The sequence below is a fragment of the Lathamus discolor genome, chromosome 7 (genome assembly GCF_037157495.1).
Source record: "Lathamus discolor isolate bLatDis1 chromosome 7, bLatDis1.hap1, whole genome shotgun sequence".
Taxonomy (NCBI): Eukaryota; Metazoa; Chordata; class Aves; order Psittaciformes; family Psittacidae; genus Lathamus; species Lathamus discolor.
Genome location: NC_088890.1, coordinates 3,778,552 through 3,802,049, shown reverse-complemented (window position 1 = coordinate 3,802,049; position 23,498 = coordinate 3,778,552). Strand labels below are relative to the sequence as shown.

Genomic DNA, 23,498 nt, shown 5'->3' with positions numbered 1-23,498 from the left:
GCCTTGCACCCTTTCGAATGCAAGCACCAAGAGCTGCCATGGAGAGGAAGGGACATACGTAGATCAATGGGTAGTGAGAAAGCAGAGCAAAGAAAACCTCACTGCTCAAACTTGGTGCATCCAGGACTTCGCTGATCTCCGACAACCCTCATGCAAGTGAAGCTATTTATCTGGTTGTCCATGGACTGTTAAGAGTCCTGGCCCAGACTCTGCTTTCCTCTAAGGCAAAGCTTTTCTAGGCAGAGGCTGAGCTTGCTGTGCCAGCACCGGAGTCCCCACAGGTGAATTACAGTAAATCCTGGCTCACCTGTGCTGCTGATGTTGCTGATTCCTCATCTTCATCGAGATCATCCATGGTCACTGCCTGCAGCTCTGCAGGGTCAATCAGCACATTGGCTTTTGCAGCCAGGTCATCTGCATAGAGAACACCAAAGCAGCTGTAAACACAGGAATCATTCTTTGCTTCCCATGAGGCAGCCCTAGGCTCATCCTCTTTCCTGCTTCTTGGCAGTAGAGAAGGATGCTGTACCAGAAGCTCACCTTCCCCCCAGCTTATGTGGAATAGGTCTGCCCTTGCTAACACAGCAGAAACCAAGCAGCAACAGGTGCTGCTCACCCTGGACCCATTTCTGTTCTTGGTCCTACCAGCAACAAATAGAGTAACTGAGGAACCAGAGGACAACCACCAGGACCAAAATGAACTAGCAGAGGGAAGGAAACTCAGGGACCGAGACCATTTTTAAGCACCCAGTTCTTCAATGCTCTCCTCAGTGATATGTCCCCAAGTCACTAGGACTGTGACTCAGACCAGAAACCATTCTCAGCTCAGAGGAAGGCTGTGTTGATGGCTATGCTGCACAAAGCCTGAACAATGTGTCCTCTAATCTATAGCTTTGTCTTTAAAGCTGGCCAGGAAGACCTTAGTTAGAGACCAGAGGAGATGACATGGTTCTTAAGTCAAGTAATCTAATTTTGAACAGCCAGGGAGCAACTTGAGACAATGAAAATTTTCTGAATCTTGCAAACACACTGGGAAAGGAGAAAGGAGATCTGAGCTAAAGGCAAGTGTCACATGAGCCAAAAAACAGAGACAAACCAAGTCCAATGGAATGACAAAGGGTTTCTAACCTTCCAAAAGGGATGTCTATTGTGTGAGTAGCATGCTGCATACAGCCACACAGCTGCAGTATATACATAGGGCTGCTCTTGCTTGCCCTGAGTGGTACAGCAAGTAAATCCTGAACATCCTTCACACCCAGCAAAGCCAGGCAGACAGTCAGCTCTTCGACAGCTCCCAGCCTTTGGCTATGGTGCTGCAAGAGCACCACACCAGAGGGTACTGCCAGATGACTCTGCCCCACCAGCCACATGCCCCATTCAGAGACATAAGCAGTAAACTGTTAACTTAAAGGATGCCCAACCCAAGAGGGATGGTGTCTTCTTCAGCATAACTTGCATCTCTTTCAAATTCAAGTCTCCTTTCCTTAAATTTAATCACAATTCACTATCCGCAACTCCCTCCCTCCCTGGGATGTCTCTTGAATGAACTCCAGCCAGGACCTGGATGCAGCTATTGGAAATAAGACCATTTACCTTTCAGAGTCTTCTTAAGATGAGACAGGAGACCTCCAAGTCGCTGAAGGTCAAAATAATCCACCTTGCCATTATAGAATAGTTGAGGAGGGACATATGCCTCTAAAGCAGAGAAGATTTGATTCTTCCATGAGTCACATACTTAGGATCCATACAGACATGTAAGTTCTCCTGTGACAAATCCCAGGGCCCAGCCTAGACTAATATTCAGTGACGACTTTTATTGTCATAAAACACAAGCCATTAAGGCACAGGTGATTTCCACAGCGAAGCAAGCATTAGATCCACGCAGAAACAGAAGTAACCCATGGCCATTGACAACAAACCTCCCAGCACTTCCTTCCTCCCAGCAACAGTCACTGGAGGAAACTGGATCATCAGAAACCCTGGCAGCTCTCCATCAGGCTACTCTAGCTCTGTCACTTAGTCCCACAGGAATCATTAAGGCACTTACTGACTCTTGAGAAAAGGCCAGCTTAAAGAAAGAAAAGGGAATGCCAAGCAGATCATGGCAGGACAGGCAAGGCAGGGTTTGAGAGTGGGAAAGCAACTGGCACTGATTTGGTTTCCCCTTAATCCCACTGTCTGGGAATCACAAAACCAGATAAATATCTTCCCCTAAACTTTGACTACGGGATCACTGAACTGCCCTTCTATAGACCCATAATCAATACTGGACTCTGCTCCAGAGCAGACAAGGAGAAACAGCAAACATTACAGGTGCCCCTTTGCAAGCCTCAGGTCTGGATGTTTACTGGAATAGGTCCGCACACAGGAATTTCCCACGGTGACCGGGAACTATGGAAACAGGGTGACAGAAGGCTCAGGCACCCATGAGAAAGAGAACATTTCCAGCATCTTGGAGACCATTGCCAAGAGGTAAGCCTTGTCCTAACCACAGAAATGCCTTCAAAGCTTCTCCTCCAGGCCTTACCTTCACTGCTCACTGTGGCTGGGCTTTTCGCCTTGTGGCCATCCCAGAAGAAACGCAGGGCAGCAATAAGGCGGTGCAGGAAGCACACCATGTACTCTGGCGGGCACAACACAGTCAAGTTCTAGGGCATGAATGAGAGTTCAGCCATCAGGACAGGTGTGAAAGTTCATCTTAGTCCCAGTGGACACGGTACAACCAGAAACTCTGGTGCTTTCAGCCTTGCTAGCATCTCTAGCATCCAGCACTGGTAGAGAGGCCAGCCCTAATGGTAGGGAGCAGTTTCCACCTCTAGAAAGTCCTGGTCACTGAAACAAAAAGCTGGTCTGACAGAGGAGGATGGTTACAGTGTGCTCCACGATGAAATACAGGGCTTGATCATGAACACAGAGATGCAGGTAAAGAAAGGGTTTCCTGCAACAGCAGATGCCTACCCAAACCTGCAGCCCAACAAACTGCTCCAGAGTCAGAACAGTCCTTACCCAGGCAGTGAAGAGGATGCCAAAGCCAGCAGGCCACAGAGCACTCCACAGCCACGCTCACTGAGAGGTTTTAGGAGGTCATTCAGCTCCCACCTAAGGCTGTGCCCAAGGACGACCTTCCTACAAATGACTGCACAGGACTCGGATAAGTTGCCTGGCTTCTAGCCTTTGACCTTCTCCCCACTCCCTGCCGTATCTAGACCTCAGTTATCAATTTCTGGAAGCAGCCTGGTCAAAGGGGCTGAGCTCCCAGCCTTAAGGTGCCAGTGAGCTCTCAAGATGAGGCCTGAGGGAAGGCTGACCTTCTAACTTACCCCTCTATTGCTAGCGTTTTCCTGAAGAAACTTGCGGAATTTGTTTAGGAAGATGTATCTGGAGGCTTCCCCCTGGCAGGAGGAAAAGCAGGTGGTAAATCTACGCCTTAGAAGTCCTGTGACGTGGGGATATTGCAGCGAGAGATTCACAGAGCACTTACCCCTCCTCTGTCCTTGTTGTTCAGCAGCAGCTTCAGAATCTGAACCTGGAGACCTTCCACCACTAAAATGTAGACAACATCTGCCATCAGAAAACAAGCACTGGAGAGTAACTGCCCATACTAACCCTAACTGCAGTACCCTGTCCCCAGGAGAAATGCCACCTCATCTGCAGAGGGGCCCAGGAAGAACCGGTGCCAGCAGAAAGCTAATCACACCACTGAGAATTTTCTCTCCCACCACCCAGCAATAAATCCATCCACACAAACAATACCCCTGAAGGTGAGTTTGGCCCCATGATGGGATGCTGCAGGTCTGTGCACATGGGTCCCAGCACTTTAAACCCTCTATCAGATAATGGCATGGCCAGCCCCCACCTCTGCAGCACAGCCCATCCTGGCAGGAACACAGCTGGACTTCACACTGTGATGGGAATTTAGAAACAGCTCAAGGGTCAGTCCCTTTGACTGAACAAAAGGTTGGGGGTCTTGACAATTTCCCTTCTTCCTCAGAGACCTTCAATGCGTTTCTTCAGCCGCTGGCAGCCTCTTTCATATGCCCGCCGCCTCAGTCTCTCCTCAGCACTTTCCTCCTTCACCTCCTTATTCTCCTTGCCCTGGTTGGGGGACAGACACTGATTACTAGGAGAACTCTTCACAGGGAAAACATCTTGCCAAATGGAGAGCAGAAACTCCCTGAAACAACGTGCCAGTGTGTGACTGGCAGCACACCTACACAGGCCTTCCCTGGCCTTGTAATGAGTAAGGGCAGGAGATCTTCTTGAGGATATCCATATCAACCTGGAATTCCTTAGATGCTGTGAGGTTTCATTCCAGATCTGTTGCCATAGAAAATGCCCCCCTTTCCTGTCCTATGCAACACACTCCAAACATCTCATCGTAAAGATGAGAGAGCAATGGAAAGGCTACAGCTCTCACACAACTCTGAAGGATGCACCAGTACTAATGCAGCTGGAAACATCGGCCAATCAATTTCCTCAGCCAGAAAATGATGGGACAGCAGGCCACAGAATTTCTTCAGTCTGTTTAGTGGAAGTGCCTTTACTCACCTCCTTGGTGAAGCGGTTTGGCCACCATGTGGTTGGAATTAGCTCCTGCAAACCTGCCTCCTCCACACGCAGTGGGCTCTTAATGTAGAAGAATACAACAGAACGGAGCACATCAAAGCTGCAGCCAAGTTAAAGCAAGCACAGAAGCTATGTCAGGACAATATACAGGGTTTGTTTCCAGAGCTGTAGTGAGAGATTCCTTTCCAAACAACCACTCAAAGGTCTACCAGATCAAGAGCCCCCTTCTCCTGGGAGAAGCCCCAGGTGAAGCAGCTGGACTGCTCTGAAAGCATTTTCGCTCTAGCGACACTGGAGATGTCAGTCAGGTAGAAATGAAGCTCTCTGTGTGACTAGGATGTGAACTATACGACACTGCTCCACCTCCTCAAAGCAGGATCTTGTAGAGAATGGTGTCAGACTGACAGAGGAAACCTGAGCAATTAAAAATGACTTCTCAAAGATAGGGTGGCTTCTGCCCCCCAAGACCTTCAAATCCTTGCCTGCATTACTGAGGGCAGGGAGAACTGAGACTAGGAGGCACAAAGGATACAGAACATTGCTGAGTAAGTATTTTCTGGATTTCTCATGCTTCAAAACTGCTATGGTGAGCCGGAGGTAGTGAATCTAAGGAAACAGAAAAAGCAAAAGTGACTCCATCTGCAGAAGAGGCTATGACTCTCCAACAGATCCAATGTGACAGAACTGCTATCTCTAGATCAAACAACTGCAAAATCCAAAACATCATGTACCTTTGGACAAGGGGACATAACAGATGCTGCCTAGTCACAGATTCCTGGGGATTCAGAAGCGCAACTCACTTGTAATCCCAGGTCTGGGATGATGGGGGAGAACCTGTAAGCCCGCAGCAGGGACATCAGTAGCTGCTTGAGGCACTCGTGCACTTCATACTCCTGAGAAAATAAAAAACACGTTAAACAGCAGCAGCATCAAGTAGGGAACAGCTACAATTCCCAGAGCATGACCTTGGAGGGAAGCATTCATTTCAGATCTGAAAAAGCAGACGCTCTAAACCCACAGTGGCTGTTCATCTGACTCCACAGGAGAATCCAAGCAGAAGTTGGTGCCATCGCTTTGCTACAGGAAAACATGCACTAGTAAAACAAACCCCAAAATCACCTAAAAAAACCCTGAAGTCTCAGGTCCTCTTTAGCTGGGCAGTCACCCAACTTCATATCCCCTGAGCCTATCAAACATACCATCTTTGAGAACAAACTCAGAAAGGAGAGAAGTAAATGTGACGATGAAATTGTCTTTTTGAGTCCAACTCATAGCCAAACAGCAGTGGTCCAGTGCTGTTAATGGTTACCCCAAAGAACAGACATGCTGTCTCCAAGCTTCTGGCAGTGACTGGCTCTGTGTAAATACCCCAGCCCTCCAGCAACAGCAGCTTTCCAGTGGCTAGTAAAGGCTGCCCCAAACAAGTGTCCCTGCAATGAGTGACCACATCCAGCTTGCACACAAAGGGCCATGGGAAATTGGAAGTTTTTTTCCCAGTGGTGATGGAGGTGGTGGAAGTGCAGTGCCCATTTCCACCGAGTCCTGCACACTGTGATCTATCTCCTGGGGCACATGGTGGAATTTAGGACCTCCACAGTCACATAAAGATCAAAAACACCCAAGAGACCAACTCATTTCTCATTTCTTATTGATAAATTTGGTGTTCTCAGAAGCAGGAAGTTATTCAACATAACTGGTTCCTTTGGCAGTAGGAGAAGCTTAGAAATGCCTTGTAAGCTCTTTGCTAGTATCACCACTACCATTCAGTATTGAGTCATTCAGTATTGAACCCTGTCCTCAGCACAACCTCCTCCTAGGGTTTCCTTGTGATTCCTGGGGAAGAACCAGCACCCTAGCAACTCACCTCCATAAGAAGCCACATGAGATCCAGCAGCTGCTGAATAAGGGGATGGGCCTCCACTGCCCCTCCTCGCTCAAGGATGCTCAACAGGAAGGTCATGAGCACATCTTCCACCAGATACACCTTGCACTAAGACAGAGCCACATTAACAGTACTCCAAGGCACAGTCACCTCCCAGAAAAAGCTGAGGTTTATCTCCCCTTGCAAGCACAGTAACAGGCATCTACAGAAGCTTTAATAGACGGACAAACTCACCAGAAGAGGAGAGAAGTAATTGAATATGTGGGCTAATGTAATCAACACTGTGGGTTCTCCTTGCAGCTGCCACATGGACGTGTCCTTCTCCACCAGCTTCCCCTCCTACAATGACAAACGCATTAAAACACACAGCATGGATCCAGCCTAATCCACCAGTCACCAGTGACTGAATGAACCAGAGAGCTAGGGCAGCCACTGTTTTTACAGGCTGACTGCAGTAAAAACCTTGAACACGGGAATTCAGGAAGGCAAAGCAGCCAGGCTCATGCCTCTGGAGAGCTGTCGTGCAGTAGAGATCTCAGTTACTATTAGCCACATGGATACACCTTGATGAGGTTTTACCAAAAGGGTTTTAAGTGTAGATGATTCCCAGTTTGTAAATGGGATTCCCTGCAGAGGAGGTCAACTAGTAAAGCAGGTCTCCATTCAAGCCACAACCATAGCAGATGGCATAAACTGATCATCTCTTGAAGTGAACAGTGCGGCAGCCAAAACAGTTCTCAAGGCAGACCTGCCAGAATTTCACCACATCACTAGGAAAGCAGTAAAATGTTTAGAATATGAACAAGCTTCTCTCAAGGCTGCAAAATTAAATCCAGCAGTTCTAACCCTGACAAACACCACTTCTTGTATACTGGGAATGAAACCTTGCAGGACTGAGAACAGTAAAGCCCAGTATGATTTAAATTACGTCCTGGAACTATTAGGAATCCCATTTTGTAAGCCAACAGGCACAGCTTATGCAAAAGCATACAAACATTTTGACTCCAGCTACGTGGAAACATCTGAGCTGTTGGCATGTGCTGAGAAGTGCAGAACCACATTTTCCAGTGTGGTGCCCCACAGTTCCACCTAGGAACAACAGCTTACTGTCACATCTATTCCAATATGGATCACATTCTTCAAGTAGCCTAGCAGCTTGTGAGCCTTCACTAGGTCTGCAGCAGGAGGATCTTGCAAAGGGCAGTAACCTTCCACTGGATAAGTAGGCAAGTGTTAAGGTAAAATGCAATCTGATCCTTTCAGGTCTTATTTTGTTAATGCAAGGAAAAGACGGAGTCTCTATTTCACTTTATACCCACACATGCCCCACTCACAGTTCAACCTCAATGCCTTCCAAGTGGATGGCAAGCCACAAGCTCTTATCCCCACTTCCTCAATATTGCTAATACCATGTCAGAAGTCCCATATGGACAGGAAGTAGAAAAGACCAGTGGCCAAGAAGCTCACCAGTATTAGGGTTTCCAAAACTGGACAGTGACACCTTTGAAGGATCAGGGTGTTTGAACAGGCAGCCCCAGGCTGCAGCAGTAGTTGCTCATTCAGAGCTGAAAGCAAAGCTCATTTCAGAAGCTGTCAGAGACCAGCACTCATGTTTGTGTGCCCTACAGTTCTGCTCCAGCTGAGGACATATCTGATTCTTGTCTCCATGACCCTGCTGTGGGAACAAGTGCGAACAGAAGAAAGTGACCTGCAGTCAGGTACGTATATTTTTCAGCCTCCAAAGACGGTCTCAGGACATGTTCTTCTCCCCTCAGACCTCCTCTCTGCACACATAAAGGATATCGGAGTGGACGGCTTCCAAAGTTAAAAGCCACGGATTCTTTGAATGAGAGACTGATGGCAGGGAAGTAAGCCATTCCAGCACCCCTTGTGATGTTATCAAAAGCAGTCCCCAGAGACATGCCATTCCTGAAAGAAGGAAAACGCACAATATTTTAGTCACAACAGGAGGGTTTTGAGGTCAACTGGGCAATCCAGGTATCTGTTTTCCCCTCCCAGCAACATGGCGACACAGACACACCAGTCAGTCATGCCTCCCATCACTCTTAATCTGGTACACATGCAAACACCACAGCTCTGCTGAGTAGCGGTGATGAGAAGCACAGCAACACTCCTGTTTTCATACAGGCAGGCACTGAAGTCTGCACAACGTGCAGAGCCCATGAAGCTTCAAGGGCAACCCAAATCCTTACAAGATAACCAGCAGGTCATTTGAAAGGCAGGTGAGATTTTTTGCTTCATCCATTTATGTTGGTGGAGATAGAAGGATAATGCTCTCAATCTACTCTTCTCTCAAAGATGACATGGAGCAACTATTAGTTTTAAATTCCATCTGACTTGTCCAGGCTGTAGTTTACGGACAGGGAACAATTCTTATTCAGCCTGGTCTTTCCCATTGAGCATGGGAGGTGGAGGCTAGAGATTCATCAGACTTTCCACTGCTCCTTGTGAATCTAGGACAGGCAAGGTCTACAGCGACCACAAAAGCAATCAGTGTGGTTCAGCCAGCTGTAATATTAAGCATCAAAAGAGATGCCTTCCCCTCCAAAATCCTGGCAAACTTTGTAGCTTGAACATCTTTCTGCCAAATGCTCCCACCTCAACTTAGGAGACTCAACAGCCCATCCAGATGGGTTCTGAATGTAATGCAGAAAAGCAACAAGATGGAACTACCAAGGAACTTAAAGGGGAGAGGGCAGAAATAGGGCTCAGCAATCTGCTAAGCAGTGAGGAAACCTTGATGTTTCACACCACACAGACGTCAACAAAGCAGGCAACTGGGCAAAAATGCTTACAAGCAGAAAGCAATGGTGCCCTCATCAAGGTCTATCAGACAGCTGACGATGTCTCCTGCTGCCCAAGACTGCAGTAAAGGGAGAGAAAAGGTTAAATATATATCCAGGGTTTCCCACATCAAAAGAGTGTCTGAAACACAACCAATCCCATAGGTTTCAGGGTTGAAGAAGAGAGAGCTCCTTCTCACTCCAGTTTACATAGAATTTCTGAAAGCTGCATGTAAGCCACTGACTGGGAATTTTTTTCCATCCAGCAACAGGAACATGCACAGGATCAAACACATATTTCTCCCAACACTGCATCATCCTCTGGTGTGCTACAAAGAAGCAGAACCTTCCAGAGACCAACAGCAGCACTATGCTGGGAATCAGTCTGCTGAGGCTGATAAACAAAGCACCCAGACAGCATGTCCAGCACCCATAAAGTACAAACAATTGCCGGCACTCAGCCTCTAAAAGAGCAGAGTGAAGCAGGAAGGGCAGCTTGAGGGCATTCCACAAGGCCCTGGAGAATCCAGTGAGCAGAAGCCACCTGTTTCCTTCTTCTTCCTCTGCATCCCGTTTCTGGGAGGATGGCTACTCACTTTGCCATAGTTGGTAGTAGTCACGTTCCACTTGCGCACCCTGTTTCCATCATATGCATATGAATCTGGTGTATCTCCAACTCCTTCCTGCACCAAAGTATCAAAGAGGAGGCTCAGACCGGACCAAGCATGGGGGATCCCTCTTACCGCAAGGGCATCTTTAAGAAGGAGACCAAAGCAGCTGACAGCACACATGTTCTACCTGAGAAAAACCCTCATTCTAGGTATAAATCCGGTGGGCTGTGATCTGTGGCTCAGAAAAATACACCACTTGCTACTCATTTTTGGGGTCAGAAGAAGAGTACTGGCATCCTACACTTCTAATTTCTGCCAAAGCAGCCCAGAAGAATGACCATCACCTCCACTCTCATATGTTGCAGAGTGGCAAGTTAATGAAACTCTGTACCTGACATCCCTTCCCAGCACCAAACATCCCAAGAGCTGGCCCGGGCCTGCTTCTCCTGGGCAAAAAAGCCCTGCAGCACTACCTGATGAGGGCCATCCCAAGAGCCTGGCTGCCAGCACTGCAGACCCGCACCCTGTCCAGAGATGATGCCAGCAGAAAGTCAACACTTCGTAGCTATGTGCAGCAAAAGCATAGCAACACACCCAGTGTACAAGACTTTCACAGCCTGCACCACTCTGTGAACACAGACCAGAGTCTAGTGAAGATCTCTAAAACAGCAGATCTTGTATTTCTAGTGTGTGTGCTGGGCACCATGTGCCAGCAGGGCAGGAGCACAGCACCAATGCAATGCTCCACACTGACCTAAGAAGCAGAGAGGAACACAGAGCAACCCTGTGCCATGTACAGCAGTTACACTACCTCCTGATTAAATTTGCAGTTGAGAGTACACCAGCCAATCTGCATGAGTCCCTGGGAGGAGATGAGCACCTCGTAAATCCATTTCCCTGAAAGAAAGAGATGCCACACAGTGAATCCCTGCTGCCTGGCTCATTGTCAGAGAAGCCAAATCTGACGCTGCTCCCACAGAAATAAACTTAATACTCAAAGGAGCTTCGGGACATCCCCAGCATGCCCCTCCAACCTCTTTGCTCCAGCATCACACAATCCTCCATCCTTCTGACTTCCTGGAAAAGCCAGTGGATGAAGGTGGGAAGAGAAGGCTCAAGATCTGAAACATATTCAAGATTTCCTGAGCTCTCTAGTTGTGTAACTCCCCATACACTCTTCCCAGAGTCTTTTCTCAACACATAGCTGGTTTATCTCCTTACCTTTATACACACATGTCGTGGCCCTGATGGACCCAAAGTTACTGTGGCCAATCACCTGGACCAACAAAAAAAAAGATATTTTGAAATCAGGCAAAAAGGTAGACGGAGAGTTATCCACAAGCACAGTGCAGGAAAGAGATGGGACATCTTCCCCATCCCAGCAGCTGTACTCAGAGCCCTGGGAAGACATCCCAGGTCCTTCCCACAGCTCATCCATACTCAGTGAACTGCAGTGAAGCACGCAACATGGCAGCAGTACAAGGGCAATGTCGTGAACGACAGGTTCGTAGTGAGATGTGACAGGTATTTGAAAGTGACTATTAAATACGAAAGACATCTATCACCACACTCACCCCAAGTAAGTCATCATCCACCAGCAGGAGCCCCTCAAAACCACTTGTGTGGTCCAACACCACAGTAGATGGACCAAGCCGGCCCTCTGCTACCTGATCTGAAACAAGAGTTGCAGAAAAAACTCTTAGGGAAAGTTGTGCAGGATTTAGCAATACAGCTGATGAGTGTCTCCAGCTAAACCTACAAGAGCACCTGGATTCTGCTGCAGTGGAGGAAGACTAAACTAGCATTACCCATGAGAACCTCTGGAAAGGAGACACCAGTGACATTTAAAAGGAGGTTTTCACAGCAACACACAAGGTCTTTGCTATGCAACAGGCAGGACATATGCGAAGTTTTCCACATCACATCAAGATCTTACTTTGCCAAAATATAAAGACCAAACTAAACTCTGAGCCAAATGTTTGGCCAACATATCACACTTTGATTGCAGCCAGGAAGAAAAGTTCTTTTTAGGAGAGGAGCCAGGTTGTATCCTGCCACATCCTGACTCATTCAGGGAAATGGATGCTAGCAAGAATACAGGCAACAGTCTGAGGCCTAAAGGGAATACTTGCAGTGGAGACCAATATGTACAACTGTCAACAAGCCTCTGCATTTCCCACTGAGGAAAGCACTGCATGTTGCTGGTCACAGCAACGGCTCTGCATGTCATTACCAGTGAAATACTTTCAACATTTGTCCCTGAACTGCTTTTCCAGGCATTTTCACCTGAAAATATGCCCCCCGCTTCCACCAGCAGACCTGCTTGAAGGATGGCTGATGAGCCCCTCACAGGCAGGATTTAAAGGTACAGCAAATTAAAGCACAGGAGAGCAGAACAAGGCTCACTCAGGGAACTGCCTTTCATGATACAACTTGTCCTCCCAATTAAGCAGCACAAGCAGAATGCACAAACCAGATACAAGGTCTCCTACCTCGACTGTCTTCGGAGCCACTCTTCTCTGCTAGCAACTGGTCAAGGTGCTCCTGCAGGTTCTGGAACGTCAGGTGCTTTCTGGGGAATACACATGCACAGGAGCTATTCAGAAAACTCTGTCTCCAAGTTTTAAACAGTTGCAGCCCACACATGTGTCCACACAGTCTTGCGCTGTGAGACATGAATTGGGAAGTTCCACTGATCTGTATTTCTTGTGACGAATCAGGGGAATTTGCTGCTCACCACGTCAGGGCAATATGTGAACCAAAGATTTAATATAGCGGGAACAAGAAAAGTAGCTAACAAAGAATCTTAGAGTCTTCAGTTTGCTCAGGAGTATTTTGTGGCAGTAAGAAAGCATGCTTTGGCAACAGCCAGAATGATTTTGTTTGCATACTGAGAATTCTCTCATGCACCCTCTCTGGGCCACTGCTTTAGAGTACTTTCTCATACTGCTCTCCTCTAGTTCTCTCTTCAACACTAGTTCACTTAGCTGTTCCCTGCAAAAGAGCCATCCTAGACACCTGACTTGCTCTCACCCTTCCTCAAAACCCCTGCAGCATTAAAATACCCTTTTGGATCTGGCAAGACCAAAATGACATGGTACTCGAGATGAGGGTAAACCACAAATTTATTCATGATGATTCTCCTTATCCCTTTCCTAACAATTCCAGACTTCCTACTTTCTTTTTCTGACAGTATGTCATACCAATCTCATTCCACTGCAGTTAAGATCAGCCCAGGGCCCACCATTTTATTCACACTGTTGAGGCTGTTCCCCTTTCAACACATCACTTTGCATTTTCATCTGTGGAACAATGTCACACTTCTGCAGGACTAGAGCTTTTCCTAAGACTGTGGTGAGAGGCCTTTTGAAAGCCTGATGGATGTGAAGATGCACAGAAGTGGAATCAAAAAATCAGTTCAGGTTGCCATGAAAGAGGGTGCCTTCAGCGGAGCAGCTTCATCAGAAGCTAGCATGGAGCAGGAGTTCTGAAAGGAGAAGAGACAGCCAGAGAGATGTCTGCAGTGAGCTCCTCTGTGAGGAATTTAGGCCTCTGAAGACAAGATGTCATGCAATAAAATTTCTCTCATATGGCAAACGTTATTTCAAGACCTATTTGACTGCTACTGGCCTTTCTACCAAATAGCCAAGTCTGGGCAATAGGCTGGAAGGAAGAAATGAAGGAAAAAAGAAAGTGAGAGACCAATCTAACAAACTATTAGTTCTGAGCTTTTGTCCTGGGTTCAGGACAGCTTTCAAGGCATTAATTACCAGGGAAAGAAATTCAAAATACTGAAAACCAAAACATTCAGGCAGATGGAATATTCCAAGGTATGCTGGCAGGAGAGCTTGTGGCAAACCCCTGCCATAAGCCTGGCTCACCAAGAGTGGAGAAGGCCAACAGCTATTTTTAGCAGCTCTGAGCTCACATTTGAGCTGGCAGTACTAAGTATAGCCCCTGGAATGTGAGCCCAGCCACTCTGCAGCACAGCCAGCCAGCAGGAACAACAGGCCTACCTTGCTCTACCACAGTCACACCTGCCCTGAACCTGTCTGACTTGCCTCGGGCAAAGCAGCTAAACGCAAGGGAAATTTTTCTCATCCAAAGCTACAAAGTTTCTGGGCTACAAGGTGAAAGAGAACTGAAAACAAATAAAAGAAAACAGACACTAAACAGGAATTTTGTGATTCTTTTCCTTTGCTGACTCCTAGTAATAAAAGTACCAATAGTTCCACAACCTGAGAAATGCATGGTATTCCATATATCAGTAATAGCCTTGACTTTAGTTTACAGGGCACTGACAACCTGTTTTTTCATTCCTGTACCTAGAGCCTGGGCATTTTGTACTTCCTTGCAAGTAGAGGGAACAGAAACAATCAGGTGAATGCCTACCTACCTGTTTATCTCAGGAAAATTGCCTAGTGATTTTGTGTGGGGTTTTGTTTTTTTTTTCATGCAAAAACAAATCTGAAGAACCCTTCCTAGCAAGCCCCACAATTTGAGAAAGCTATTAAAAGACGAGACCCAAGAATCATTTCTATACCTTGGGGCTGCTGTGCTTATAACAAATATCACTGTGTGGCACTAAAATACCTTTCCTTCCACCACAGTGCTGTATATAGCTGGGCACTGATACAGCATAACTTGCTATCTAGTGAATGAGAAGTCCAATACCTGTAAGCAGCTGCAGGCTGGTTCCCATCAGCACTGGTAAAGACACAATGCAGGTAATCATTCAGCAGCCTACTGTTCACGATCCCTTGTGAAAAACAGGAAGGAAACCAGCTTAGGGAGGCCGGAGGTAAACTCAAACATTAGTTTCACTATTAAGCAAGAAACTGGTAACTATGGGAAAATCATATTCAAGTTTGCAGATAACACAGTGGAAAACACAGCTTCAAGAAGTCAGTTCTCATCTCACTGTCTTCATCAGCAGCCCCGGAGTCAGCATTTATGGGGTGCATCTCCTCAACAAGGGCTCTTTCCAATTTGAGCTGCTCTACAATAGCAAATGGGAGGCTGTAAGCTGGTCTCCACAGGTGGAACTACATCCTCAGGAATCCCACTGGTGCAACAGTACCCTCAAATTCATGGTCTCCTTTGACAGATTTGTGGTCTCATAAGCACAATTCTGATGGATTGGTGAGTCCAAGAGAAAACAGACTGCCTAGCAGGTACCAAAATTTCCCAGAAAAGGATTAACCTGAGAACTTGACAAGCCCTTCATCCTGGAAGGGGAACTCCCAAAATCAGATGGATGAAGGCAGGCAACACCACATTCTCCAGCCTCACAAGGCAGGGCTGTGTGTCAAGGAAACGGCACTATGACAGGACTTTTTGAAGTCCTTGTTACTACAGGAATGTCCCTCCCAAAATCTCAGTTCATGCACTTAGTTTCAGCTTCACCACACCTCACATCAGCAAGGTAACTGCAACTGGAAGGCAGCTGATCCCAAGTAAGGCAAGGGCTGCTCACCAGGTCCACAGCGGTCCTGCTTTTACCTAGCACTTACAGGCCCATACCTGTGACTTTGGACTTCTCTGGCTCGGTGCTCAGCCTGTAGTTCTTCCTTGAGAAAGCAGTCCCAGCACCTTTCGACGTCATTCTACACAGGCACCACTCCCAAGGCGGATGTAAGGCAGACAGAAGCCTAGAACAGAACTGGCTGGGGAGGATGCTGTCTTTAGTCTTCTTCCTTTCTTGGATGCTGATGTACCTGGATTTAACAGCAGGGGTAAGCCAAAATATAGCCAAAGTCCTTGCACTGACATCAGCATGCAGGAGCCCAAAGCCAACTAACTGCCAACTCTGCCCTCAGCCCCACCCATCCAACAACCCAAAGTCTTCCCAAAGCAGAATAAGGTATGAAGCCACAGTCCAGACAACAACACAGACCCGACTTCAGCCAAGGGCACAGGCAGAACCAGGCCAGAAATAGGCAACCTTTGCACCAAGGTTGAGCCAGAAGCACTGAGCCAGCACAGGGCCACAGCTACCACCGCTGCCAAACACCACCACAACTGGCCACCACATCGCACTGCTACTCATGTCCTGATGAGACACCTCTGCCTTCCTCTCCCACTCTCTGTTGAGAGACACATACACCTGTTTAATCTTCTGTTTAACACTACACAAAACAGAGAGAGAGGGAGAAGGAATGAGACAAATGCAGATCATAGAATCATGGAATCACAGACTGGTTTGGGTTAGAAAACACCTTAAAGCTCATCCAGTTCCAACCCCCTGCCACAAACGGGGATACCTCACACTAGATCAGGCTGCTCCAAGCCCTGTTAAACCTGGCCTTGAACACTGCCAGGGATGGAACATTTACCACTGCTCTCGGCAACCTGACCCAGTGCTTCACCACCCTCACAGTACAGAACTTCTTCCTCATACCTAACTTGATATGAGCTGAATGCACTGGACTACAAAACAATGCCATTGACTACAAAACCAAAGGCCCAGCTGATGCTTTTATATGGACAAAAGCAGATGCTGGTAGAAATACACAGAAGGGTTTACAGCTGAAAACCTATCATGAGACTAAAGATTCATGACCCTTCCTGGTATCACGGGAACGCATCAGCAGAGCTGATCTGACATCATGCGTCAGGACAGAAAGAGTAAATTCAGGTGCTAGTTCTGTCCAGCTTCAAAAGGTTATGTTACACCCCTCTCCTGCTCCTGACTGCCCCAGCAGCTGACCATCATGGGAAGTCTCTCTATCTCTATCACTAGAGAGCTGCTGACAAAATGCTTTGTGGCAGGCAGACCAACAGGAAGATGCAACAGGAGCAAAGACTGCCACAATGAAAGGCTTGCTGGCAATCTCAAACAGAGCTGAAGCTAAGGTGAACCCAAGAAAAGTTAGTGAAGTTGTCAAGTGACAAAAGTGCCATGGCAGCTCCACTGGCAGATCGCTTGAGTTTCAGCTAGACCCAGGAAAGGAATTACCAAAGCCCCTTTCCTCAGGACCACTACAGCATCCAACAGTGCAGCAGCACTGCCCAGCATCCCTCCTGTGCCACTGTCAAGGCTATACAGGAGCAAAGCAAATACCAGACTGAATCAATGGCCCTGACTGATGGGCAGAGCAGACAGTACAACGTGTACTATCCTATAAGTACTTTAAATGTGACAGATGTGATTTCACCTCTGTCAGGACAAGTTAAAAACACCTGAGGGGTAGCAAGGAGTGCTACCAGCACGTCCCAAGGGCAGCCAGTCTGGTACCCATGCTGTTCACACAGCCTGAATGCCCAGGCAGAGAGCAAACCATGGCCACACTGGCACCGTACGAGGTGCATTCCTGGCACTGCTGCACTTCCAGGGTTTGGGTTTCTTCTGGCTGGTGCAGAAGCTGGTTTCAACAGGTCAGAGTAAGGGCAGATTGGGGGAACACACATTAGAGCCATGTACAATTCACAAAACCGGCCCCAAAAGCTCCAGCAAAGACACCCAGCTCTGAGCCTGGCCGCAGGTTAAACTCCCTTATCTGGGCAACAAACAGAAAGCAGTTTCCAGCACGAGAACACAACAGACAACACAGGGAAAGCCAGACCATAAGCTGAGCTGACTAGAGGCAGGTGAGGAGGCTGAGAAGCTGTGCCAGAAAACACAGCTTTGTCCGGCAGCTGGTGACCTAGGCCTCCCACTCTCACAGGGCAGAGGGGAGAAGCCATCCGGGAGCCAGCTCGGAAACCTGCTCTGTGTAAACTACAAGCTCTGTGGCACCCCCAGCCAGGCAGCACCCCCGAACCACAAATACCGGGCAGTAGTGGCCGAAGCCAGGAACCGACCCTAAACCCAGGAACATCCCACAGACGGCAGCACCCCTGAAGCCTGCTGCAAGCCCAGCAACACCCCCAAACCCAGAGACACCCCTAAACCTGGCAGCCGGCAGCCACAGACACCACTCAGACCCGGCAGCACTCCCCATGCCCACAGACACACACTCACAACCCGGGGGAGCCCCCACACCTGCCGATAACCTCCGAAGCCAGAAATGATGCTCCCCACCCCCAACACCGGACGACACCCCCCGAGATCGGCCATCGCCCGAGACATGCGGCTGCAAGAGCAGCCCCCGGCCGGGCTCAGAGGGGACCCGCAATGCCGGGGGTAGGTACAGGCGCAGGGGGGATAGGAACGGGCAGGAAAGGGGTAGGCCCGCTAACCGCCCCACTCACCACCAGCCCCGCCGCGGCAACCCCGCCGCAACGCGGCTCTACGGCAAGCCGCGAGGGCCGTGCCGTGCGGAGGCGCGGAAGGGCGAGAGGAACACGCGTTGCCGGGAGACAGGAGGCCGCGCTGGGCGCGCTGCGGTGTGGAAGGTGCTGAGGGCTCGAGGGCAGAGGCCGGGTAACGGGACAGGGTGCGGACCTGCAGCAGAAAACTGCGCCGGCTGCGGGGCTGGCGAGGCCCGAAGCCCACGGTCAAGGCGCTGGGCAGCCAGCCAAGGGCAACCAGCGAAGAGGGAGGTCTGGGGAAGGGGCTGCCGATACCCGGCAGAGGACAATGCTCTGGGCCCAGCGCCTGATGCTGCCACTTGAGAAAGGGAGAGGAGGAGGAGGGGGAGGAAGAAGATAACCAAGGAGCCTGGAACCTCCCATTCCAGAGATGAAAGGCCACCTTTATTGTGCTGGTGGAGAGGGTTCAGGGTGGTTGCTCAGAGATGAAACGCAGCCGTTCCCAAAGAGTTGTCCAAGCCACGTGCTGGGAGTTTGGGCCCGATGTTGCAAATGGGCGTTGTCTCGCACCCACATGGGCCTAGTGGGGATGGAGCTGCTGCCGCTTTCCAGTGCTGCAGAGCCAGAGGATGTCACCGATGGCCGCTGCATGCTGGGGGTGGTGGCTCAGGTATTGGTGAGCACTGGGACAGCCCCTCACTGCCTGGCTGTGGGTGCTCCTTTCAACACGTTGTGCTGGCGCTTGGCTTCTCTCCCGCTGTCTTCTGGGCCACATGTAGGCAGTTTGGGTGTGACAGTTCAACTGGGAGCACTCTGGGGAGCCGTGGCATGGCCCCATTGTTGCAGTTCCAGTGTCTGGTGCCAGACAACGGTGTCACGGCCATAAAGCCTCCCGGCCGCCAGTGCTGGTGCTGCTGCTCTCCCATTCTCAGGAACTGCTGGAACCTCTGCTCCCTGATGACTCCTGACTGTCACTGCTGGAGCAGCTGCTAGGACACCCTGGGGAGCGCTGGGATAGCCCTAACACAGCCTGTCTGCCTGTGCTTCTCTTTGCACGTGGTGCTGGCTTGTGGCTGCTCTGGGAATGTCTTCTGGGCTGTGCATAGGGAGCTTGGGCCCAACGCTGCAAGTGGGAGCGGTCTCGCAGCTGCATGGGCCCACCGGGTCTGTTGCTCCTGCTTCTATGCAGTGGTGCAGAGCCACGGGATGCTGCCAATGGCTGCTGCCTGGTGGTGCTGCGGCTGCGGGTCGCACATGATGGGGAGCATTGGGACAGCCTTGGCACCACCGGGCTGTGGGTATTGCTCGTGGTGCGTGTTGCTGGCGGTTGGCTTCTCTCCTGCAGTCTTCTGGGCCATGTGTAGGGTGTCTGGGTCTGACGGGTGTACCAGGTTTGGCGTCGCCATTGGTCGAGCCTAGGGAGGCTGGAGCGGCTGCTGCTCTCACATGCTGTGGAACTGTGGCAGGAGTCCTGATGGCATCTGTCTCCTACTCCTGGGGCTGCTGGTCTCCTGTGCTGGAGGTCCAAAAATCTGCTCCAATGCTACTTGGGTGGCAGTGCTGGGGCTGCTGGTCTTCCTCGCTGGAGGTCTCAGATTCTCCCCTGATGCTGCCTGGCTGCTGGGGCTGGGGCTGCTGGACTGCAGTTACAGAGAACCAGGAAACTGCCCCGATGCTGCTGGGGCGGCAGTGCTGGGACCAGCAAGCTCTAAGGTGGCACCGAAGGCTGCAAGGGGAAGAAGGAAGGTTAAGGGCTTGGCTCCCAGGACTGGGGCAGGGTAGGCCAGAGCGGTGCCCCAGCCTTCTTGGAGCAGACAGGCTCTGCCAAGCCCACACCAGGTACCCCCTGCCAGGCCTTGCCTGGCCCCTGGCCCCAGCCCAGGAGCACCTGGGGGCTTTAACACTTACAGGTGACTGGGCCAGCACAGCTGTCACACTCCCATCTGGCCTCATGGCTGTTCCCCAGGTTGGAGCAGCATCTGTGAGTGCCCACAGCAGCGCAGGAGCGGCACAGGAACAGCTGCCAGGGCCTGGGGAAAGAAATGGGTTCATGTCTCTAAGGAGAAAGTGCCCACAGCATGGGACTGTCCACCAGAGCTCTTGCTCTTAGCCTGTCTGCTTTGAGCCCTTGCTGAGACAGAGATCCTGTGCCGAGCCCTGGGGTGCAGCTTTGGCAACTTACCCATCTGGCTCTGCCACTCCTCCCGGTCCTGGACAAAGACACTCCCTGGCATTGCAGTGGCTGTGCCTCTCATTCAGTTCTGGATATGAGTTGTCCTCCCATGAGTGAGGTTTAATGGAGAAAGAAAAATTGATGAGCCCCTCCTTCCTTGGCATACAGCAGATGCAGGGCCTCCAAGCTCTTCCCCCCACACCCTGTTTCCAACTCCTCCACGGAGCTAAAGCCCAGACCTGGGGGTCAGCGGAGGGCCATGACTGCTGGTGCAGGTCCAGGCGTGGCACAGTGCTGGCCAGGAAGACATCATTTCAAGAAGAAACCAATTCTGATTCTACACAGAGGGCACTGTAAGCACAAAAATATCAAGTCACAATATTTTTATGGACTTCATTCAAGTGTTTGAAACACATTTCCTATAACTTTTCCTGCAAGGGTTAGATCAAACTCATTAAGTCACTCAGTCACAAGGAACCTTTTTAAGACAATTATACCTGCTTATTGAAAGCTCATGTACAGTAACTTCAATCAAGTTGCAGTTTAAAGAAAACAGAATGAACATGACAACAGAAGGATACAGGGTCTACTTTGACCACATCCTGATCTGACAACATCAAATGCATTTTTAGCAATGCAACCTGGCTCAAAAAACATAAATTACGTAAAAAGAAATAAGTAAAACCACATATGCTTTCTAAGATCTGCATCCAAAATGCTGACACTGATCTACATGAAAGTTTTCAGAGTTCCCTGAGCAAAGAGAAACAGTTAATTTCTCTGTAATTTCACAGTTTCCCTGAAAACTGAAAACAAAGCCATCATCTGCATCCAAAATGCTGACACTGATCTACGTGAAAGTTTTCAGAGTTCCCTGGGCAAAGAGAAACAGTTAATTTCTCTGTAATTTCACAGTTTCCCTGAAAACTGAAAACTAAGCCATCTCCTAAGAATAAAGTGTGCCATAAGGAAAAACAAAACCAAAAAACCCCAGACATACACACACACACAAAACCAAAACCAAAACCCAAACCGCTCCAAAACCATGCAAATGAAAAAAAAATGTTTCACACAACAAATTGAAAACCAATTCCCTTTTAAAAGAATGGTTCCAAGTACTTTTAAAAAATGACAAAAAAAATGTTACCCTGATAATCTTGTCTGGTAATAATCTCCATATCCAAAACACGCCCAAATTTGCCAAATCTTTCCTGCAGTTCAGCCTTAGACACCGCATGGCCACGCCCTCCAACATACAAGTATGTGAAATACAAGCTCACTCTAAACGAGATAACAAGGTTTTATTGAGGGACAAAGTCAATAAAGCAAAAGCAACAGCACTGGGTGCATGACTGCAGCCAGAGGTGCAAATGATTAGTATTTGTTACAGGTTTATATACTTTCACTATTACATTAGTCACATACATATTCATAATTCCCGTGTATAGGTGGGGAATATTATAACTAGCTCCAGGAATTTATTATCATAAGTCTCCTCCTCTTGGCATCTGTGCACTGCTCTGCGGTGATTGTGGGCAGGGGTCTTGAGGATGAAGTAAGCAGTCTTCCTCTTGTGAGTAGGGGTCTTCAAGATGAAGTAAGCAGTCTTCCTCACAGTGTACTTTTCACCTTTGGCACAGTTGGACGCCCCAGTAATCACACAACTAGCTGAAACCAGCTATATCTGTAATTCTTCTGATAACTAGCAAAGATTTAAAAGCGTGACCTTCCTGCAAAATTTATTGCAGGATGGGCAGACAAGGAGTATCCCAAGCTAGCAGATGTTTGGGAGGCTCTGTATCTAAACTAACTGATAAGTAGAAGGATGGTGTGAAATAACTCATTCATGTTTAGCGGGGCCACTAAATCCTGTTATCTCACCACAGACTTACAACACAAACATTGTTCTTTAAAGCTAAAGATACTTTAGAAGACTATTGTGAAACAATTAACTCATGTTTAGTGGGGCCATTAAATTCCACAGACTTACAACATAAACATTGTTCTCTTTCTACAACCTAAGTTAAGCTAAAAAGTACTTTAAACCCACATTTTCCAGGCACTAGCTTTTCTTATATCAAGTCCCTCCCTCTTTCTTTTACCAAGTTCTTTTGCTATGTGACTCCGTTTTGCTCAAGAGCTCTGGGCCTTTTTAACTTGTTGTCTAATCTTGTGTCTTTAGTGAGCTTTGTTTCTCTTATTGTAAACTCTTACAGTTATATCCACATAACCACACTGATTTGCGAAAGCCAATACATTTATGTGTTTATCACAAGCAGAAGCACAGCAACACACCCAGCGTTCAAGACTTTCACAGCCTGCACCACTCTGTGAACACAGACCAGAGAGTCTAGTGAAGATCTCTAAAACAGCACAACTTTTATTTCTAGTGCGTGTGCTGGGCACCACGTGCCAGCAGGGCAGGAAGACAGCACCAATGCAATGCTCCACACCGACCTAAGAAGCAGTAGAGGAACACAGAGCAACCCTGTGCCATGTACAGCAGTTACACCACCTCCTGATGAAACCTGCCGCTGAGAATGCTGCTGCCAGCCTCCATGAGCCCCTGGCAGCCCATTCAATTTATCTTCCTCCTCGCAGTCCTTCCTGCAGCCTCGGAGGAAAAAGGGTCCGCCAGCCGCACCCGTCAGGTCACACCCCTCTGCTCGTTGCCGGCCGGAGCAGTGTGAAGAGAACACGAGGGTTGGGTCTGGGGACCGCGGGAGGTGCCAGTGGAAGGAACTAAGAGGAAAGGAGGGGGAATTTTTACAAGACGCTAATGAGAAAACCCAACAGAGAATAAGGAGCTGCCTGACAAAAAGCGCTTATGGCACCATTTTGAACAGCAAACTCTGGATCTGGCGTTGCAGCGCCTGTGTTTCCGGGGAGGGGGATGAAGGCGAGGCCGGTGCCCCCTCGCCTGGGCAGCCGTAGTGGTACCGGCCATGCCTCGGCGGGTGGTTGGGCAGTTCGAAGCGCGTGTTGCGCGCGGATTTAGTGCGGATTGAGCGAGGCTTTCGGCTTCTCTGCCGGGGCCTGCGTGGGGGGCCCGGGGCAGCCGCGAGCGCTGAGCCGGGTCCTGGGGCGGGCGGCGGCAGTACTGGCTCTGCTAGCGAGCGCCGCTCCCCGCCATTGCCCTGTGAGGTGTGAGGGGTAGGAGTAAAGCCGGGCAGCTCCGTCCTTACAAACTGTCGAACTCTGGTTCAAGGCAGCGTAGAAATAAATGCTTAGCGGCGTACACGGGCAGGTGCGTAGAAATGCGAAATGTT

The 23,498-nt window shown here is 49.1% G+C and overlaps 2 protein-coding genes and 1 long non-coding RNA gene across 9 annotated transcripts in view; 1 reads left to right on the top strand and 2 right to left on the bottom strand.

The window, feature by feature from the left end:
* The window catches only part of RNF123 (ring finger protein 123), a 49,622-nt gene extending 31,493 nt beyond the window's left edge, over positions 1–18,129 (bottom strand). Inside the window, exons 1-22 of one of the 2 annotated variants that reach the window (XM_065687057.1) lie at positions 18,057–18,129; positions 15,387–15,580; positions 14,538–14,622; positions 12,356–12,435; positions 11,438–11,535; positions 11,085–11,139; positions 10,675–10,760; positions 9,849–9,935; positions 9,265–9,332; positions 8,252–8,377; positions 7,556–7,670; positions 6,683–6,787; positions 6,431–6,556; positions 5,367–5,459; positions 5,099–5,172; positions 4,549–4,666; positions 3,996–4,095; positions 3,482–3,543; positions 3,321–3,392; positions 2,528–2,648; positions 1,594–1,695; positions 308–414 (exon numbers count right to left, since the gene is read on the bottom strand). In XM_065687057.1, the coding sequence (XP_065543129.1) occupies positions 308–414; positions 1,594–1,695; positions 2,528–2,648; positions 3,321–3,392; positions 3,482–3,543; positions 3,996–4,095; positions 4,549–4,666; positions 5,099–5,172; positions 5,367–5,459; positions 6,431–6,556; positions 6,683–6,787; positions 7,556–7,670; positions 8,252–8,377; positions 9,265–9,332; positions 9,849–9,935; positions 10,675–10,760; positions 11,085–11,139; positions 11,438–11,535; positions 12,356–12,435; positions 14,538–14,622; positions 15,387–15,468 (1,962 nt within the window). In that variant the 5' untranslated portion in view covers positions 15,469–15,580; positions 18,057–18,129. Of the gene's footprint in view, positions 1–307; positions 415–1,593; positions 1,696–2,527; positions 2,649–3,320; positions 3,393–3,481; positions 3,544–3,995; positions 4,096–4,548; positions 4,667–5,098; positions 5,173–5,366; positions 5,460–6,430; positions 6,557–6,682; positions 6,788–7,555; positions 7,671–8,251; positions 8,378–9,264; positions 9,333–9,848; positions 9,936–10,674; positions 10,761–11,084; positions 11,140–11,437; positions 11,536–12,355; positions 12,436–14,537; positions 14,623–15,386; positions 15,581–17,847; positions 17,872–18,056 lie in introns of those variants that run through there. The other variant, XM_065687058.1, reaches the window with a different exon arrangement.
* Positions 18,114–23,498, top strand: part of CENPP (centromere protein P) — a 150,302-nt gene continuing 144,917 nt past the window's right edge. Inside the window, exon 1 of one of the 4 annotated variants that reach the window (XM_065687072.1) lies at positions 18,114–18,200. The gene's annotated coding sequence lies outside the window, so the exon portion shown is untranslated. Of the gene's footprint in view, positions 18,201–22,898; positions 23,129–23,149; positions 23,477–23,498 lie in introns of those variants that run through there. The other 3 variants (XM_065687073.1, XM_065687074.1, XM_065687071.1) reach the window with 3 other exon arrangements.
* On the bottom strand, positions 18,479–22,938 carry LOC136018124 (uncharacterized). 3 transcript variants are annotated; one of them, XR_010614246.1, is made up of 4 exons: positions 22,687–22,938; positions 20,239–20,580; positions 19,965–20,086; positions 18,479–19,782 (listed from the first exon to the last, which is right to left on the bottom strand). It is a non-coding gene; the product is annotated as an uncharacterized LOC136018124 (long non-coding RNA). The 3 variants fall into 3 exon arrangements; XR_010614245.1 differs by having other exon boundaries at positions 22,745–22,938; XR_010614244.1 differs by having other exon boundaries at positions 21,377–22,734.